Source organism: Micrasema longulum, unplaced genomic scaffold (genome assembly GCF_059751315.1).
Source record: "Micrasema longulum isolate JH-2025_06_02 unplaced genomic scaffold, ASM5975131v1 h1tg000955l, whole genome shotgun sequence".
In the NCBI taxonomy this organism is placed as follows: Eukaryota; Metazoa; Arthropoda; class Insecta; order Trichoptera; family Brachycentridae; genus Micrasema; species Micrasema longulum.
Genome location: NW_028278146.1, coordinates 570,321 through 592,081, shown reverse-complemented (window position 1 = coordinate 592,081; position 21,761 = coordinate 570,321). Strand labels below are relative to the sequence as shown.

The 21,761-nt window shown below is 30.9% G+C and overlaps 1 protein-coding gene across 5 annotated transcripts in view; it reads left to right on the top strand.

Moving 5' to 3' along the window:
• ASPP (Ankyrin-repeat, SH3-domain, and Proline-rich-region containing Protein) overlaps positions 1-21,761 on the top strand; it is a 704,899-nt gene that overhangs the window by 152,774 nt on the left and 530,364 nt on the right. For all 5 annotated transcript variants that reach the window (XM_088232182.1, XM_088232180.1, XM_088232181.1 and 2 more), the window contains exon 3: positions 17,402-17,546. In XM_088232182.1, coding sequence (XP_088088308.1) covers positions 17,402-17,546 — 145 coding nt within the window. The remainder of the gene's footprint in view (positions 1-17,401; positions 17,547-21,761) is intronic.

The window sequence follows — 21,761 nt, the reverse complement described above, 5'->3', positions numbered from 1 at the left end:
ATGGAATTCTAAGCATTCACAGGGCTTATGAAGTTCCGTTGGCTGGTTTTACTGGCCATTTTACGCACTCTTTTATAATTCACCATTTCGCCTATTTTTTAACTTTCAACATTTATATTTCGTTAATTTTAAATTGTTTTTTATGTTTCTGAGCCTATATTTGTGGTGATATACTCATGTGTCTGTGTCAACTAATTGCTAGTCCCATCTCAACCCAGGTTTTTTAGTCCCATGGAGTTAGGACTTATGTTTCAAATAATGTACAATAAACTTATGTATGTAAATAAATAAATAAATAAATAAAATAAATAAATTCCGTTGGGAAGAGAATTAGGAAATATGGTTACTCAACGCGTTAGTCACGAATGACGAATCATAAATTAAAGGATGCACGGCAAAAACTACTAATGGAAAATTTTAGATTTTAGAGATATTTATGCGATATTTTCTCCTTAATAAGGTCGATAGAACGGAATTTTAAAAGTTTTATAAATTTGAAGGTAATAAAAATGAAGTTTTTTTTTTTAATAAAAATAATAAACTCCAAAAACAAAAACGTTTGAAAGTACATTCCTCCATCTGTTTAAAAGGCCTCGAGTCTTCCTATCGGTTACACTCATAAAAAAATATGTGTTTTTTTGTCAATAAACGAGTTACCCTTATAAAATTTGCAATTTTGTATATCGCTATTTTAATTGAATTTAACGCTTTTACATTCAGTGCAAGTTTGGAAAATTAAATGGAGGTCCTTTGCCGGATATTGTCATTCCTCCTCATGACATTGTAAACACGAATGGTAGCAAATATTGTATTTACTTGTATCACAATAATTTATGCCCATTATGGTAATTTTATAAATATAGTAACGTCAGATTAGATTATTATTAACATTGACTCCGACGCTCTTTATATCACTCATCAAAACATAGATTTCATCATCATGCATATAGCACCGCTTATTTTATTTTGTTGACTTATTTATTCATTTATTATTATTTTCATTATTTATTATCATGTAACATACATTAAGTTAAACATTTATACAACGTTGCTTTGACTTTTTAACTTACCTCGTTCTAAGACAGTAAAAGAAATGTACATAAAAAACAGTAATCAATACATAGAAAAATAAATGAAGGTATAAGACATAGTAAAAAACATAGTAGAAAATAAAATAATTAAAAAAAATGTATTTAAAAACCCAGTAAAATATATGGTAAAAAAAAAATATACAGTAAGAAACATTAAAAGACAGCAAAAAAAAAAACATACAAAAACATGGTAAAAGATGTGATACATTAAAAATAATTGGTAAAAAGATAGTAAAACAGAGTTAATCAAATACATCAATGTTTTTTTTTTTTTAAATTTTTTTCATACGTATATTTACATTTAATTTTGATTTAAAAAATACACTTCAAAAAATAAATCTTAAAATAAAGCCATACCGTAATTTGGAAAAAATGCCCACAAAGACTTATAATGTCACAGTGGAAGGAATGTTAGTAGGTAGGTACTAAGTTTGACAATTTCAACACTGAAGGTTAGCAACTCTTAATGTTAGGCCAGTTAATACTCAAAGACATTGGTTCCTTAAACAATATGTAAAATTTAATTAACCAACCATTTTTCACATTCTTCGCAAGACGATAATTTCGGTAGTAAGGATCAGTCACTATATTATGAGGCACCACCGAGAATCTCCAATTTTTCAACTCAAGAGCTAATAAACCGAGTAAATAATCTGAAATTCCTACTGTTTTCAACTAATTCAGGATTCCAGACTGATCTGGTAACATCTATCAGACCGTCCGACATTACTTCCCTTTTCTCATTCAGAATGGGACAATGCCTGTCCATTCCCTGGCTCCTTCCCCGGAGAAACAAAAACGAGCTCATTACAGTAATTGCCACATTTTTGACTGAATTTTTTCCCCACATTAGTTCCGACAATTTATTTTAATTCTAATCCCATTTGAAGACAGAGAGTTTCATTTATTAAATTTATAAAAAATGCTGCAAAAGACGTAGACTTTTGTCATTGAATTTAATATTAGTAAACCCAGTTTTTTCTACTATTCGTGTTTGCAATATGGTCAAGAAAGAACGAGAATATTCAACAAAGGCCTTATGAAAGAACATAGTAATGTTTAAAACTCAAAGGGTAGTGAAAGTAGTTAAATTCAATTAAAATCGCAATATACGAAATTGAAAAAAAATCATTAAAAAGCGTTCCTCGTCTAAAATAGACAAGATCTTGTCTTGTTGTATTATTTATACTCAATTTTGGTTCCTAGCTTTAATTTTCTTGAACTGTAGTTTAATTCAATCGTACTTGTATAATATTATAAAGACATGTATTTACCATTGTTTAAATGGACTAAATTAGTCCGCATATAAATAAATAATTTGGTCTGCACACTGACAAAAGTAATCTACAAAAATCGAGCAGACTTATCTCTCCCCAATTTTATTTTTCAAGTTTTTATTATTATTTGAAAGCAGCCTCCGAGCCAAAAACACTCATCCAGGGATCTGGTTCTATTTTACATACAGAACTGTATTTTTCATCCGTTCATATTTTTTTACAGACATATTTACATTTTGGTCTCGATTATTTTTGACTGTGACTGACCAAAACAAGATTTTAAGCCAAAGAAGAAAACAGATTCTGCTTCTGTTTCAGTTTCGGCCGTAAACGAAACCGAAACTTATTTAAATAAGTTCAAAGTCACTTCAAAACGCCTTAAATTAGATGTTGTTTTTGTTAAACCTGGCAAGTTTATTAAAATATATGGTAAATAAAATAAACTATGAAATAAAAGGCATAAATTTCTGTACCTCAGAAGAAGACAGATACAAATCCAGAATTTGATAAAATGACATTTTGATTTTCGTATCCAGTTTATAATCATGTCCATTGATTTTGAAAAAATGTAAGTCTTATTATAAAAGAACCACTGTATTAAGATACTGAAAATACAAATAAATAGTACAAATGATTAGAAATCAATTAGAGAAAGTAGATTCTTTAGGCTCTTGTTGAACATTTGACTTTTGGATTTGCATCCGTCTGAGTTGATTTGTTTATTTTCAGCGCTTTTTGGTTCGTTGTACATTTTATACAAGTAACTCATATGTAACCGTTGTTCAATGTACGATACAGGAACATTAACTGATTAACTATAAAGGCACTGGCGGGGCACAACGAAGTTTTAGTCCCAGCACTTATGTATGGAAGTTAAACTATGGAACTGGGAGAGGAAGGATGAAAGCAGAATGAACGCCATTGAAATGCGAACTCTTAAACGAATGTGTGGGGAATCAATCGGGTTGTGGTCCCGTGGCTAGTGTCTCGGACTCACGGACCAAAGGTCCGTGGTTCGAATCCCACTCTACCCCAACTTGATTCCATGTTCTAATAGTGAGTTATTTACAACTCGTTGAAAATGGCCCTCAAAATTAAATATTTGGGTAAATCATAAGAACGCAAATATTTCTTTAAAAAAAAAAAAAAAATGCATATTTATGACAGGGTTGCAAATCATCAAATCAGGCCAGAGTGTGAATCTAAGTCAGGTTTAATTGGTGAAAGGGTCTCTGAGATGGTTTAGTTATATAGAACGAATGGATAGCGAAATAATGGTAAAACAGGTATGTATCAGTAGCGAACGGTGACTTTTTTTGGTAAGCTACATTTTTGTTCATAATTTGTACCTATGTACACAGCTTCTTTTTCTATGGTTTTGTGTGAAAACAACTTCATCACTCCAGTTCCAGCTTCATCTACTGACAACAGTTGTGTTGTGGCTAGTGTCTCAGACTCACGGACCGAAGGTCCGTGGTTCGAATCCCACTCTACTCCAACTCGATTCCATTTTCTAATAGTGAGTTATTTACAACTCGTTGAAAATGGCCCTAAAAATAAAATATTTGGGTAAATTGTAAGATCGCAAATATTAATTTTTTCTTTAAAAAAAAAAAGACTTTATTTCTACTTATTTTTAATTAAAATAATTATTTCCAATAATCTACCAATTTTACTTAAACAACTATTGATAACTTTGCGAAACATGTAGGTATATTTTTATTTTTTTTAATACAGTACATGTGTGCAAAAGGTTTTTTAAATGTTTTAAAAAATAAGTATAATAAAATAATAATATTAGAAATTTATTTTTGTGTAGCACTAGTTGAAAACACTATATTTTTTTTTGTAATTTACATTTTATACTGAAAATATTTACTAAATTAAACGTCAAATAAATATATTTTTTTAAACGTCACTCCCCATTATGTACCTACCAATACAAAAATTATTTTTTCTTTTACGCAATGGGAAAAATTAATATTTATTTGTTCTGAATGAACTTTTAAAAAAACAATAGCATTCATCAGACACATTAGCAATAATATTGCAACCAAAATGTCACGTGACCGTCGCCATCAGATACATTTCATTTAAAAATGAATTATGGCAATAATTAACACAGCACCGGGCGGAGCGCCATACTGGCGTCATATGTCCATAGAATACTATCAAACGAAAATGGCCTTTAGGAAAAATGTTTGAAATGCTACTCTCCAATTAGAGAAGCTTTAAATAATATCTGTCATCTGTGAGTGAACTCAGGAAGGAAAATATACCTAATGGGTTTTGATATGTCAAAATACAGTATACATTTTGTACATGTATACTGTATTTTGTGTGCTGGGTGCGCTTATAGGCGTTTATATATATATATATATATATATATATATATATATATATATATATTTAGCAAGATACAAGCAGTGACGTTGTTTTATAATAAATATAGATTATTTGACTAAATTTTGTTAAATATTTGTAAATACTCGTAACTACATAACGACTTTTCTCTGTCTGCCGGTTTCGAACATTTTGTCTACATAGAAAAGTCGGTAAGTGGTTATCTACAAATATTTAATTAAATTTTGTAAAATGTTTGACCACAATTTAATGCTTTAAATATTAATAAAACAGGATGTTCTTTAAACCCTGTCACATCCGAAACCAAGATGATCAGTATGAGCAAGCAGACATATTGGCATATTAAAATAAATTTTTAGAATGAATAAAATTTACAAAATTAAAATATTAAAAAAAAACAAATGATTTCTTACTTCTGCGAGGGAGAAACGAAGAGGAGGGAGGGGGGAGTCTAATACTCCGTCAACCGAGCGTCCGCGCCTCCCTCGTTTCTCCCCTGCAGAAGTAAGCAACCATTTGTTTTTTTTAATATTTTTATTTTTTTAATTTTCATTGCTTATTTTTTTTTTTAATATGCTAATATGTCTTCTTGCCCATACTGATCATCGTGGTTTCGGATGTGACAGGATTTAAAGAACACCTGTATGGATTATTTGATTTATTTTCCCATATGGAAAACCACACAAAAATATTATTATTGATAGCCAAATATAATGGTTAGCTACGCATAATCGATTATGTATGGACGATTTGCCCCTGGTATATATATAGCGAGAATTAATGGTAACGCGGGACGAGGATGACCAAAGAAGACGTGGCGTGATCAGATAAACCAAACTCTTAAATCAGGTAATGTCAAAAGCAGGCAGAACCGAATGGCATGTATGACAAGATGTATGAATGTGGACGAATCTAGAAATGAATGCCAGGATAGACCTGTGTGGCAATCCATTCTTTCTGCCTACCCCTACGGGGAAATGGCATGATGGTAGTGGTAGTAGTAATATCATTTAATATTTATAATTTTTATTTCGAAACTTCGCTGGTCTGTCTTTAAATTTAATCATTGTTGACTGTATGTTTCTGTAAAATAACTAATAAATAAAATAATAAAGGATGTACAAAAATATAAATACGAAAGATCTTAAAACTACTAACTACAGTCAGTAAATCACAAAATCGGTCTTGTTTTAATTTTTTATGTTAGATTTCTATGACTAATTATTTGAATGAACAACAATCTCTAACTGTGCCAATTTTCCACCCGGGGACGGCCGACTGTAATCCGACACATTCCGACCGCAGGTTTTGTCTGAGCCGAAGTTTCGGCCATTTTCTAGCCGAAACTAGTTTTAGCTGACATTCATTTTACTAGCCGAAACTGGCTGAAATCGAATCCGAAACTTCAAATGGTCACTAAAAAACATTACTTTTTTTATGAGCGAAACAATACAAGTGTTTTTGTTATTTTTTTCTGTTATTGTGTGTTTAAATATATTTTGTATGAATTGAAAACCTAGTTTATTAAATTAATTAATGAACTCAGGGTCCACAAATACGTACGGTTTATTAACTTACTTTTTTCTTTCTGTAAAATTAATTATTTGTTAATCCGTCGGTTCTTGTCCTGTACTCTTCAATTATAATTTGACATAATACATCTGTAAATGCATTTTATTTGAGCAGTTTGTTCGTCTACCGCACATTCACGGAGACTAGACCACTGTGCACGTGCAAACCACGAGCCTACTGCGTGATATTGCACGATTGGCCCATTTCACACCACGGCATAAATCTACACGGCATGATAAAATACAATACAGTGGATCGATATCTACTGTTTCACAATGACTTATTTATATAATGCCTGGCAAACGTAAAAACTAGTACACCATGAGATTTCCTTTTGCACGATTTTTACCTGAGAGTACTCGCCATATTTAAATAATGATTTAAATTATCATTAAAATCTCTTTTGTTAAGATTCACTATATAATTTGAATCGGGTTGTGGTCCTGTGGCTAGGGTTTCAGACTTATGGATCAGAGGTCCGAGGTTCAAACCACTTTCTACCCCAACTTGATTTCCATTATTCTAATAGTGAGTTATTTACAACTCGTTGAAAATGGTCACCAAAATTGAAATATTTGGGTAAATTATTTGTGTTGGCCTCGTGGTGTAGTGGTCAGTGCATTTGCTTGCCACGCGAGAAGTCTCGGGTATAATTCTTTAATTGGTAGAAATGTAATATTTATTTAAAAATGTATTTTCAATAGAACATTTCATAGTCCTTGCACTGAATCGTAAGACGGATCTTACCTATGAAGGTTTGTATGAACAAAAAAAATCAAGATACGCTGCGATGTGTGTACCGATGCAGTGCTCAATGCACCATTAGAGATGGAAAAGGAATGATGATGAAATTATAAGAACGCTAATATTTTTTAAAATTTATTTTTTAAAAAAAATCGTCTATTAACCGAGGCGTTTTTATTGATATTTTTACTTAAATCATTGACTGTGGAGTTTTATAAAAAAAACGAAAAATATAAATAAGTATTATCAATTATTGTTTTCCTAAAAATGTTGCATAATTTATGTTTAATATATGTTTTCTGTATTGCTGTTATTTTTCTTAATAAACAAAAAATAAAAATTATTAATCGGATAAACCAATTTATTAAATTTAATGTCAATTCACTATAATTTTACCGTGCCGTTTAGATTACGATAATATGCGTGAAATAGGCTACTCTCCGTCGGATATCACGCGACTAGTTTGTTTATTTTGAGATTCTTGTAATAATGAACAGACTTTAGCAAGATTTAGTTAAGTTGTGTTGGCTATAGTGGTTAACCCCTTAGACATTTAGTAATGGCGACTCTGTTGAGTTGAATGTCGGATATTTGAACTGTTGATGTCTGTATTGCGTGACAGATCAAATTATTATTGCTAAACGAAATTTAAAGCGCTCGACTACAAAGTCACACAGCAAAATGTTCGATTGGTTACCTACATTTAATTATGAACTATCTTCTACCTAAAGCATTACAAAATATTAAATCACTGATACCGTTTAAAGTAGGTTTGAGGTCTTGGATTAGCATGGAAAGAATAGACACCTTATTTAAAAAAAAAAAAAAAATTATGATGAAATACTGCAAATAAATCCTGTATTTTGTTCTATCAGCATATGTTATTCATGTTTGTTTGTTTTTTTTCTTTTTCTTTCTTCATGGTTATGTCATACTATATTTATATGCTATGAATATGAATCACTATGTAAAGCGTCCTTGAGGTATTTTATTACGAAAATGGTACTATATAAGTTATCCATAAAAATAATAATAATAATATGAACTTTTAAATCATTAAAAAAGAAATGGCTCACGCTCAGACGCTGAAGTCTTTGTGGGCATTTTTTCCAAATTATGTTATAGCTTAATTTTTAGATGTTTTTTAGAATTTTTAGAAATTTTGGTAAAGCTGAATTTTAAGATGTATTTTTTAAAGTGTATTTATGCAATTAAAATTCTATGTAAATATAAAAAACAAATAATAAAAAAAAGAAAGTTAAATAAATAATTCTAAAGTATAACTAATACCCTAGCTTCTTTTTATATTCATCATCATCATAATTCCATGTCCGCTCCCTTGTTGGAGCATATGGTCAGCAGTGGACGTCTAGGACATCGAGAACCTGATGCCTTGTAAAGTAGGCGAGCGTCTCTCGCGAAAGGCTCTCAGGAGACATCCGTAGTATATCGCCTAGCCAACCGTATCGCCTCCGTTTGATGACGGTTGTCACGGTAGTTTGCTGCGTACATTCTCTTATTACTTTGTTCGTCACAAATTGGTAAAACAAATATAAAACTTCATCACCGAAACGATATAATGCATGAACACATAAGGCGTTTGTGAGAGTAATATTTTGAATATGTCCAAATGTTTTTAGAGTTCTGGATTTTAATCCCTAGCGAGTCTCAAGATTTAAATTAATTGCAACAGGAAATAAAAATAAATTCAGAATGGAATATCGACGTCTTGCCGTTTACAGGGCTTACTACCTGTCATTGGATAGTTTTCAAACTGTGACATTCACAATTCTGCCTATGTTTAAATATCAGCTTACTAGTAAAAAGGGAATTGAAAATTTTGAATTGAAAGTATTTTCAGACGTTGCCCCGTAGATAATTAAAATTCAGCTAGGTTAATCTCAGCCAAATCAATAAAGGTTTCAGCTCTTTTACTTCACAAAAATCCACATACGAAAAAATTGAACAAGTTTGTCACTACGTCACTAGTTTTCCAAACTAATGACATAATATTGTGATACGTGTCCGGTTACCGGGAAGCTAACCCATTAATCAAGAAAACTCTCTGTAGAGAACTTGTGACGTCTCAGGTGGAATAATTTAAAAATCACAAATCTTAAAAAGTCATAGCGCTGATAATACGATACGTATAAATAAGAAAAAAAATGTGTTAGTTTGATAGTCTATTAAAAAATAAAAAATAAAAAAAAAAAACATTAAAATTCCTCATTTCACAAAAAAAAACAAATATTTTTTGATGTTAAATAATGATTGCATTTTATTTATTATTATTATTTAATTTTTATTTTTTACATAAACGGCATAATTTGCCTTTAACATATATTGAACAAAAATATGAAAAAAATACACATATAAATACATAATAAAAAATGTTCAAATTGCATAACTATAACAATAGTAACAAGTAGGTAAATACACATTAGCAACCAAGAGCATTAAAGAAATAAATACATAAATATGAAAAAGAAAAAAAGGAAAGCATTATTAAATATAAAGAAAAAAATACATTTTGTTAAAAATAGGGAAAACGGGTTGTTTAATGTTATATTTTCAAGATACAGATTTCAGTAGTGGACAATTCCATATGTCCTATAAATGCCTGAGGACGCACTTTCGTTTTTAATCTTGTGTTTTTTTGGTGCAATTAGCACTTACTCTACGGAGCACTGACACTAATTGAATTTTCTTTATCTGATAGTTGAGTAAAGAAGATATCTAAAAATATTTTTCCAGTATAATCCATCCATCAGATTCAGTGACAGATCACGGATACTTTAGGTACTAAGCCATTCCTTCCAAACCAAAGATTCTATTTATTCCACAAATGAGTCCAGCCAGTGCAAAGATTTGTTTGACCAAATACCAAATTTTTAATTTGACTAACAAAAGTTTCTTTTAAAATCAGTCACGGTTTCTTTAAAAATAAAAATAATTATTATGGTAATATATATATTCAGTCAAAAAAAATTAAAACAGAGTACATCTAATGGATCTAATCTTTACTAAGTTAGATATAAAACTTAAGGTATATTTTTGGTCTTAGAAAATATGACCACATTTCTGACTATCGTAGGCAATTGAAATGGCTCAAAATTAGACAGCAGAGACGATATCACCACCTTTCACTTATGTTCATTGTACTTTGTAGTCCAAACGCTACACTTTCGTGAAGAATTTCAACGTTTATGATTTCATGGTTTACCTCTTTGTTATTATTCTCGAAGCTTCCTCTTAATACCCATCCAAAATTCCTCTTTCTTCTCAAATTCATATAGTGTCTATGCGGCTCGACTGTGGAATCATCTCTCATCCACCATCAAAGGTGTGACTACAATATCCTTGTTTAAGTCACGTCTGAAGAAACATTTCCTTTCTCTTTCTTCATTTCTCCTCTTTTCCTTTTTATTAAATAGTATTGATTTAAGGTAATTTATATACAAATACATTTATTTCGATTTATTTATTTCTTAAGTTTTTTTTTCTATTGAATATGTTTTGTAACTTGAATGAGATAAATAAAACTTTGATTTTGTTGGATGGTTGGAAGAAATTGTCATTTGGCATTATTGGCTTATGCCAGCCAATGTTTAATGTACATTATGTACAAAAAGTAAAAAAAATAAAAAAATTAACCAGCAGTTAATTAGATATGTGAACTTGGAAATTTTATATAAATGGAGAATAAGTATACAAAAGTTCAATATGGTGTTGAACAAAACTAAACATAACGCCGTTTCCCGTGGTTTTACGCAGAGAGGATAGAACGCCACTTCATTTTTTCTGATTATTTCGACCTTTGACATGTTCCCCTTTAAGCGTTTGTTAAAGTTGCGCATGCTTTGTCTTTCTTGATCTTCCTTGTTTTCTACATCCTCAAATAGCATCGTAAATCCTTTTAGGCGTTCTTTCACCATCGCAACACTCGTTTCAAAATTTTATCTTAGCCTTACCTTGCACCACAAGATGCCAGGAGACCAATTACAGTGGTGAATTACAGCATAGAATACCCTTGCTTGAGAAAAAACACATTTTAATTTTTGTGTTCTTACCGGGAATCGAACCAGAAAAAGCTCCTCAATTACTGCACCACGGAGGCCGCTATGCTACTTACTTTCACCTTAGTTTTTCCAATTCCAGAATTCGTTTCCATCCACCCGTAAGTGCACCATTCACCGTTTTCCCAGCACTCACCCTCCTTTCAGTAGTGTCATACTAAGTGTAAATGTGAATATTGTGATTATTCATCGAACACCATGAATCCTATGTACACAAGAATTGTTTATTTCTTTTACGTTATGGGAAACGTTAATGTAAATATATGTATTTGATTAATGCAAAAAAATGTATTAAGTTGTAATATTGTATTTTTATTTGTTAATAAAAAAAATAAAAAATAAGTAGACTCCTTAGTTTTAGAAAATTATATTTATTTCAGTGCCTGAAACGTGTTCACATAAATAGGGAGTTGTTTAGAAATAATTTAAATTGGGTTAGCAATCGATCCAATAGTGTACTGTCTGTTCCAGGATGCAGAACTAAGTTGCACAGAGGCACTTTTAACAAGTTGGTCCAAGATCCTTCAATATCCTACCTGAGGAATTACCAAACATTAAATCTGTTACAGATCAAAGTAGGTTTGAGGTTTTGGATTAGCACGGAAGGAACAGATAGACACCTTAAAAAAAACGTTAATACTGTAAGTAAATCCTGTTTTTGTAATAGCAGAAAATGAAAATCTTGTTTTTCTTTTCATGGTTATGTCATACCATATTTATAAGCAATAAAATTATTAATAATTTAAAAAGGAATGGCCCACGCTCTGACGCTGAAGTCTTTGTGGGCATTATTTCAAAATTTTGGTATAGCTGAATTTTAAGATGTATTTTTTGAAGTGTATTTTGTAATGAAAATTATATGTAAATATGTGTATGGAAAAATAAACAAAAAAAAAATACATAAAAAACATCATAAAAACAGATAAAATAAAAAATAAAAAAATATTTTTTTTATCCTGACGTACACATAAGTCAATTTTAAGCTTCGAATCACGCACAATATTTTTATTTTTATTATTTTATTTTAAATAAATTTTTGCGTTATTATGATTCACCTCGATATTTTGATTTCGTTACCATTTTCAATAAGCTGTGTTCTTTCTGTCCGTATTCCTTCGATGCCTTGGTGGACTGTAAACAAGGGCTGCCTTTTTCCGAAACGTGTTTCAAGAAAATTGGTGTATGCTCGTTGCAATAAATGTGTCAATCTAGGAATTAAATGAAGGAGATAAGCATTTACGTTTTCCTTCCTTTGACACTTGTTCCAGGATAAAACATGCATTTAAAATATACGGTATGTTGATTAAAAAAAGGTTTTTAAAATCAAAAACTTTGTTCTGAAAACGGAAAAAAATTCTAATGTTCGAAGCCTATGTAAAAGCTGAAATATGTTATATGCAACTACTATGGGGAACAGGAAATCAAAATGACATAAATGGACTACAAAGATAGCAAAATAAAATATTAAAGTTAGAATATGACCTCCTCTATCTAACAGCAACAAAAGAACTTTTTAAACAAACTAAGCAATTAAATGTAACTGAACTCTTGGAACTAGAATCCTTAAAATGTATTCATAAATTAGCCACTGATGTAATTGTAGACGAAGAACTAACACTTGAAAAAAAATGTAGTAAACATGGACACAATACGAGAATATCAGAAAAATATCATAAATCTACAACCTTCTAAAACGAGACAAGGACAGTCGAGACTAATAAAACATAGACTGAAATTATACAATAAACTACCAGACAGAACTAATCAAAAGACCCAGACAACCTTTATGAAAGATGTTAAAAATATTATCATGAACAGAAGAATGTGAATTAAAAAATTAAAAATATATTGTTAAATGTACGTAAACCGTAAGGGTTTATCAATGAAATTTTAAAATAAAAAAAACAAAAAAAGTTTTATTCAATTTTAACCAAATGTGCTATCTTTATTGTTCATCAATAAGTGTGTGTACATAGTTTATCCAATATAATTTGTACTGTGCATTTTAATTACATTGTATTAATTATTGCTATAATACACACAAAATATGAAATAAAATCATGCTTGTTTAAAGTAAATAAATAAATGATAGTTTATTAATTGATTGTTTTTTTTTGCTTTAATCCAAAAGAGATTTTTAATAACATTTAATATATCAAGATTTTTAAAATCAATATTCTTTAAAAAAAAAATGTGTAAGTTTTGTGAAAGCCTGCACTAGATAATCAACCTTTACATGATATGATTAAATAAAAATATGTATTTATAAAACCACTGTTTTTAATCCACAGCTCAATACACATTATTATGTTTTTGCTATTGAAAATTGCAGCGAAATTCAGACGAACGCAGAAGCATTCTGTATATATTTCATTACGATATCATTAGCAACTAACAAAGCAATAGTTGTCTATGTCACGCTCATAAGCGAGTCTGGGCGCACAGATATTATTTCCATAATGCGTATGGCGTGCGATGTCATACCATGAGTTTATTCACAGATGCTACACAATGCGTTTGTGTAAGTATTGCGAACGCGCCAGCTTTAAAAAGTCCATCAGTACCTACTGGGGAATAAAAACAAGGGCCACCGGATTTCATAAAATATGATGATTGAATCAAAATATACACGAATCCGAAACACTCTCACTATTATGCATATACTCACTATTAGAAAATATAAAACAAGTTGGGTTCAGTGGAATTCTAACCTCGGACCTCTGATCCGTGAGTCCGCGACACTAGACACTAGACCACAACCCGACTCACGCTTTATTACATCCACAAAACATAAATATTTTCAATGTTAATCTTTGTTTGCAAGAACTATCGTGGCGATGCTAAGCTTCTTCGATACAATTCGGCATTTGAGTACTTTTCACGGTCACCGAGCTAGACTATAGGAATGTAGTATGTATCTACTAGACGAGACCATAGTAACATTGCTTCCTGTTGCTATGGAGACTTATTGCAAGGTCAGTACATACTCTAAGACAATTAATCATAATTACTTGTATAATTCATCAAAAGTACGTACCTACGTGAAAGGGCACAAAGTTCATTAATATTTTACTCATAAAAGCATCAATTACGTTACTCATATATTTACCCGCGTTCGTAAGACATTGAAAAATGTATATTTCTTAGCATGAATAAACCTATTGACAGACTTAAGAAAATGAAGCAAATACGAGAAAAAGTACTGAGAATTAAAACAAAGCAACTTTGTTTTTACTCCCCATCTTTCAAAGCTACTTGAGCTTTACAATATTTTAATTTTTTCCAAATGTTTGCAGACAAAAAACTGAATTTCACCCCCCAGGGAGTCATTAAGATTAAAAACTAAAAAGGGATGAAGAACACCTTAAAGAAGATAAGATGAATCTCTTCACAACAATAAAGGTTTCAGCTCTTTAACGTCATTAAAATCAACAAACGGAAGAATTTAAGAAATATAGATATTCAAACAAAGGCAAAATGCTGAATTTTACACAGTGTGTAAAATGGCCATTCAAATCAGCCAATGACAGGTCATAAGCCCTGTTAATGTCTAGACTTTCATATTCCCTTCTTTGTTCTCCATTCCTGTTGCGATTTGTTAATCTACTCAAGCTTCTCTATTGAGGTATAATTTAGTCAATTTTAATGTGAGTTTTGTCGTGGGACTAACGCAGTGCTGATTATTAAACTATAAATCGACAAGGAAGCTGGTGTAGCTTCAAAACCGGTGTGTAAAAAAAAAAATAGTCTTTACAAACAAAAAAAAAGAGATTCGAATCTTACTTTACCACAATTCAATTCCCGTTTTTTTAGCACAAGTTAAATATTTACTATGTCTTAAAACTTAATTTGGGTAAAATAACTTAAATATTACGTTTTTATAATTGAAAAAATCTATCTATTCTACCTTCATCTATAATCGTCATTATAATCATTACCTTTTTGCCTAATGGTACATTGGTACACAAATCGCAGCGTATTTCCATCATTTTTTTATATAATTCATGAAGGTAAGATTAACAGTCTTAGGATTCAGGCAGTCAAGGGACTATGAAATATTCTAGTGTCAAAACACTTCTTTATTGTTATTTTATTTTTTATTTATTGGGGATATCAACAGTAATACAAATGAATAAATATAGCAAATAAAATACACAGAGAATAAAACTAATGACTGATATCCACAGAAATTCATGAAATATACATAAATCGGTTTCTTTGCGCGTGTAAAACATGTTTTAGAAATTAGTTGTGAATGTTGTGAGTGTGTAAAATAATGGAAGGAGGGTGGACATGTGTTTGTATACTATTGCATAAGTATTAAAAAGATAAAAAATGTGAACAATTAGATTTAAAATAATATTTCATACGATTTTATGAGATTTCAATAAATTTTTAAAGAATATTTCATGTCAACCATTTCATGAATCGAACCCGAGACCGTTCTTTAGGTGTGGAAAGGGAATGATGATGTGTGTACACCTATAATGCATAATGCAATTCGATTCTGAATAAATATTTTTTTTATTTACATACGGCATTTCTGCCATTTACATATATGTGGTTTAAAGAATGCTTAAAAATAAAAGTATAAAAAATCGAGTGTGATTTATTAATATACTCGTACTATACATATTATAAATAACTTGAAATACATACATATTTTAAAGTAATTATATAATAACAAAATACAATAAACAAACAAATTATAACTATTCTAACCCAATCTCCTGAAGTTGATTAGCTTTTTTTGATAAAAATATGTTAGTCATTTTATTTCTGAAGTTAGGCAGAGATAAACTAAATATATCAAAATGTGATACATATTCATTCCCGGTATTCTGTAATCTAAATATGGGTGAGTTATATTGAGCTACCATTTAAAAATTTTGACAGTAAAATATTGTAAATGTTCTGCTTAACCTAGGTGGTACATAGAACGAAATCAACTTCAGTAGATCAGAGGTATCAAACATTGGTTTTATTATTTTATATAAAGTCGTAAGGTCGGTCGATGTTCTTCGTTCTTGCAATTTGGTTAATTTAAGAGAGTCTTGTATTATACGTTGCAATGTAGATGTTGTATTCTTAGTCGAACTTTTGCCCCCCCCAGAGTCCTTGGAGCTGACCGTTGGTACGGCATGAGATTCTGAACTTGTTCTACTCACCTGGGTTAATCTAGTTTTAAAATTCGAGTTCATTTCGTTTTGTTTGGAGGTTGGCCTCTTCCAAGGAATGGAGACGTTTGGAAGAGACCTTTATCCAACAGTGGAGAGAATAAGGCTGCAGAAGAAGAAGAAGAGAGTCTAGATTTTTGTTATAATTTAATTGATTACTAGAAAAACCCATCTTAAAATTAATACATCTAAGAAACTTATTCTGAATTCTCTCAATAGAATCTGAGAAAGTGATTTGATAAGGTGACCATATTGGAGAATTATAATCCAGTTGGCTTTTAACTAGAGATGTGTAAAGATATTTAAATGTATGTATTTATTTCTTTGCTGTTTATTAGATACATATTTATTAGACCTGCATATTGATTTATTATATAAGGGGAATAGGAGTAAACTCGGAATTAAATTCAACATGGTTTCCAGCACTACATATGACAAAAACGAATAGATATGTGCCTACTGCCGGCTGCGACACAGTACAAATTACTAGTACATAAACATAATTATTCTTTCCTACAAAACTAGAAATGTGCCTACTGCTGACCGTGGCACGGTACAAATTACTAGTACATAAACACATACATTTCTTTATAAAACACACAGTTTTCCCTGAAGATGGCTCCTGCAATGGTAGCCGAAACGTCGGATCAAATCCAACATACACGGTATTACCCAAAAAAGATACATAATATTTTCATTGATAAGTTTATTTATAATTTTATTATAATCATTAACTATGAAGTTTTATCAAGAAATATCTACAAAAAACATCAATATTGCTTTTCATACCCTAAAATGTACCATGAAACGATTAAATTTTAATTTCGTATCAGTCATGTGAAAACCTGAGGTAAATTAAAAAAATAAATGATAACGGTAAGGAACTGGCGGGATAATGGCCTGTGACCTTAATGGCCATTAAATGAAAGTTTTTCTACAGGCTGGATTTCTATTATTAATATTTTTCTTTTATTGAGATCCAAGAGTTGATAAAACCATCCTCATATAAAGCTGCCTGAAATTCAAGATATTTGCCGACTCGAGTTTATCATCGAACGGGTAGAATATTTGTTTAATATCTGCAAAATATTTATTTTCAGATGATAATTCGTGTGTGGTCGGATGGAGAGGGGGGTACGTATGTCCCCGTTACCCCTACCACCACGTGTCGTGACGTCATCGAGTGCTGCAGAGATCCGGGGGAAGAAAAGTGTCATCTGCTGAAGGTGGATCACGCAAATACAGGTACCTTTATCTTCTATTTTAAAATTAACTGTTTGAAAAAAAATTAAATGAAAAGTAACGATTTTCAAAACAGTTTTTTTTTTCAAATATGAAGCGATATGCACAGGTGATTCACAAATGAAAGAGTATATTTTGTTAATGTTTTTTTGGATTTTTTTAACAGAGATGAGATATTTATAAGCATTATGATCTGTCATTAGCTGATTTTATTTATGACTTTAAACAATGTGTTTCATTCATTTCATTTTCACATACATATTTCTTTGATTTACGAATACTGTTCTGTGTATGAAATAGAATCAGAACCCAGGATGAGTGTTAACGACTCGATTACTCTAAGGTAAAAATTCAGAAAAAGGATGTCAATTGGAGATAAGTCCGTCTCGTTGTGTTGTGGTTAACGCGTATCTTCAACATTCTCAAGGTCCTGGGTTCGATTTCTGGTAGAGTTGACGTGAAATATTGATTTTAAAGGTTGTTTGAACCACAGTACTCATAAACTTTATGTAACAGATAGAAAAAATATGCTGAATTTGGTTTACCAATGCAATACCCTATGCACCACTGAATGCGGAAAGGAGAAAAATGATGACGAAGATTTCACATATTATTTACAAAACCCTGCAATCTAATCTCTTGTTCAGCCGGGTAAATCTCACCCTTATGATAAAGGTTTCAGCTCTTTTACTTCACAAAAGTCAACAAATGGATGAGTTGAAGAAACATGCATGTTTAAACATAGACAAAATGGTGAATGTAACTCAGTGTGTAAAGTGGCCACACATTTAATTATTAATAACTCCCTAGGGAGGAAATCCAAAAGACATACTCAAAACATTGTTCGAAAATGTGTTTTTTAAAACCAACTTTTGATTTGAATTTAAATTGTATAATGAATAACCTCAATATTAGTAGCTCAAATATAAATTTTAAACCACATTTCAGTTTTTAAAATATCTAAAAATCAAACATTCAATACTCTTAGTCGCTCAATCTGTTAAAATTATATTAAAAAATCAGAATTAGTACCGCTGAAGAACGAAAGTTAGGAAAATTCTTATTTCGTTTTTTATTGTTTGTTTTTACGTAGGAGTTAAAATACGCCTAACAATATGTGTATATACCATCACGTTTGTTAAACGTATTGCCTACATCAACGCTGACAGGCGTATTTTCCTATTCGTGAAAGAAAACAAATAATCATATCGGCACCAAGATTTCTCGAATTGTTTTAAAACGAAGGAGAAATATTTGAAGAAATGTTTTTTTAGAATAGTACGCCTGTGTTGATTTTCTATTACCAGTTAGTCATTACGTAATATCCGATTTCCGTTATTTTTATCAATTCTTGATTAAATTCCATTATAACGTCAGACTGCACTGGCTCGGAAACCAGTATAGAAAAATTGATATGTTTCGTTTTCCATTGTCAGAAATATTTATTTAAAGGGCGTGTTTATACTGAAATATTGTATTTTTCCTTGATCAGTACCTGAAACGTATAACTGATAACTTTCTGTAACAGGTGATCGAGATACGTCGCATTTTTCTTCGCCGATTCGGAATCCTATGCATCACCAAGTGCAGATAAAGGTTTTGATGGTGATATTAAATTCAATTAAATATTTTGAACTCCAGCTTTCCAAATGAACAATATCTAACGCCACAATACGTGCCTGTTTACAAAATACAAAAATTTAAATAATTTATTTAATTAAAATATACCTTTTCCAGTCTACGCGTACATTTATTTCAGTAATGTACTTTTTCAATGAAAATAATAAGTTCTGAAAATAATTGGTTGAAAAAAAACCTCTTTTGGTTGCTTAAAAATCCTTAAACATCGGTTATACATATATATACAGATGTTAGTTAACATTGTACTATTATAAATTTTGTATGTTATAAATTTTGAGTAATAAATACGTATTCTTTGGTCTTCAATAATATTTATATTACTTTTTAAATTTATATTATTTCTTCAACTTTTTTCTTTGTAAAAAAAACCCCGCAGACAAACTGGTTACGCGTAGTGGGTTTTATTATTTTTCTTTTATAATTTTCTGCTCATGTATGTATCTTCTTACATAAAAATAAATTTGAATAAAAAATATTCGTCAAATTCGTAAAAAAATCTAATGCATAAAATATATATACATATTTTTAAAGGTACCAGTTTTAAAGATAACCCACTACGCCTCTTTTTAAGAGGCTTGTCTGCTGGTAGGAAATTAAGGATGTGTAAATAATTTATGAATAATACACTATAACACCCAGATCAATTGAGAAAAAAAAAATGATTTTTTGCAACTGGCGGGAATCGAACCCACGACACCAGTTTTTACAGTTGGCCGTCTAACTAACTGCACCACGGCGCCTGTCATGAATGTCAATAATTCGACTTATAGTTACCTAGTTATAAATACATTTGTAAATCAAAATACCTACTGGAAACGTGAAGAAAAGTATGGAGCAATGGTAAATATAATCACTGCTCAGTAATGGCTCCTTCAAAGTCAGTACTTTAAATATTAAAAAGCTACGCTGTGATTTCTTCTAATTATAAGACTTGTTAGCGAACCGTTAATAAAACTTTTATTCCGTAAAGCAAACAATAGGAATTTAGAGTCCATGACGACCGTCTGACTATGATTAGAAGGAGAAAACAAAAAAACAGATGAGAAGCCCTCGTGTTACCTATTCAAATTCAAATGAATTAATTTCACTAAAAAAACATTACAAAAAACAAAATATTGATACCGTTATATTGGTACAATATGTCAAACCAGAAACCCTAGATCAATAGTTTGACATTATTAAGCTAAAGTACTCTCCAATAAAAAGAGAATTTTCCTTTTAAACGTAGTTTCACCGGAGTGAAAAATGTCGATCTCTAAAGTGATAATGTTGTTGTAAAACAATCTGTGCTGGCGCTGACGGTGATAACCATCAGAAACATGAAAATTGATACTTTTATAGTTGGATACTTTTTGTAGCGCCATTTTCGTGAAAATCACCTCAAGGGCGCTGTACAATAAATAAATATCCCAGCCCGTCTTGCAGCTACAGAGCGCAAGGACTCTTAGGATTCCAGTTCCTCGTTTCCAATTATGATCTATTTCAATTATAACAGATATAACCTAGATTACGGCACGTCTTGCAGCTACAGAGCACATGGATGGTAAGCAATGTAGCCCTCATTTACATTATGTTTTAATTTGACGGTGAAGTTTAGTGTTTGAATCATATTTAAATAAATTTTTAAAAATCAAAATAGGAGTTAGAATATAACAAGTCGTGCAGTTACTGAGCTCATTGACTGTTGAAATTCTAGACAACATTAATAAAATTAAGGTATTTGATAGTCATAATAAATGTTTGTACAATGTTATCAATAAATAAAAAAAATGGAGTGCCTAGGGAAATAATACTGATAATGTTATTCTTTCCCAGTTTTTTTCTATGGCTGAGTTCTAGAAAAAACCTCTTATTTGCCTAAAAAAATGGGTCAGTGTGGATCCATTCCTTCTGAGTTGCAAATTGTTGGTTCATTGTTATAATATACTAAATAAAAAGTGGTCGCTTAAGTAACAATATTTTGCTGTGGCACACACAAATAAATGATCACAGTTATAACTTTAAATTTAAATAAAACTCTTTCATGGGTACGTTTAATTAAGCCGCAATTTTAAACATTATTATTGCGGTTCATGATTCCAAAACTAAAATAACATATTGGTTCACCGTATTATTTAATATTTTTTGTATGTGGTATATTAATAATTCACCATGTACTTTTCAATTTCCTTTCAAAATCTGATGAGGTCAGAATTTCTCGACACAAAGCTCAAGTGTGCTTTGTAACTCAAAGCTCTCATTACAAACAGGTTAACTGAATACATACAGTGGAACGAGTAGCGCTTTCAAGGCATTTTCGACCTTAATTAAATGGAGAGCTTTTCTTTCTGGGTGTGGTTGGGGGCGTATGGCCTCCTTACTTAAACCAAACGACTTTTGATCAAATCTCGAGTATTGAATATTAATGAGGTGATACCGACGTGAAGGTCTCAGCTCAACACACCAACTAATAATAGGTGATCAGAAATTAAATAAAGGTAAATAATTTGAATATGATCACTTACCGTCTTTGCTATGTCTAATGGTTTCTTCGTCAGGACACTAATTATACTAATATGCAAATCCCCACTGGAGAGT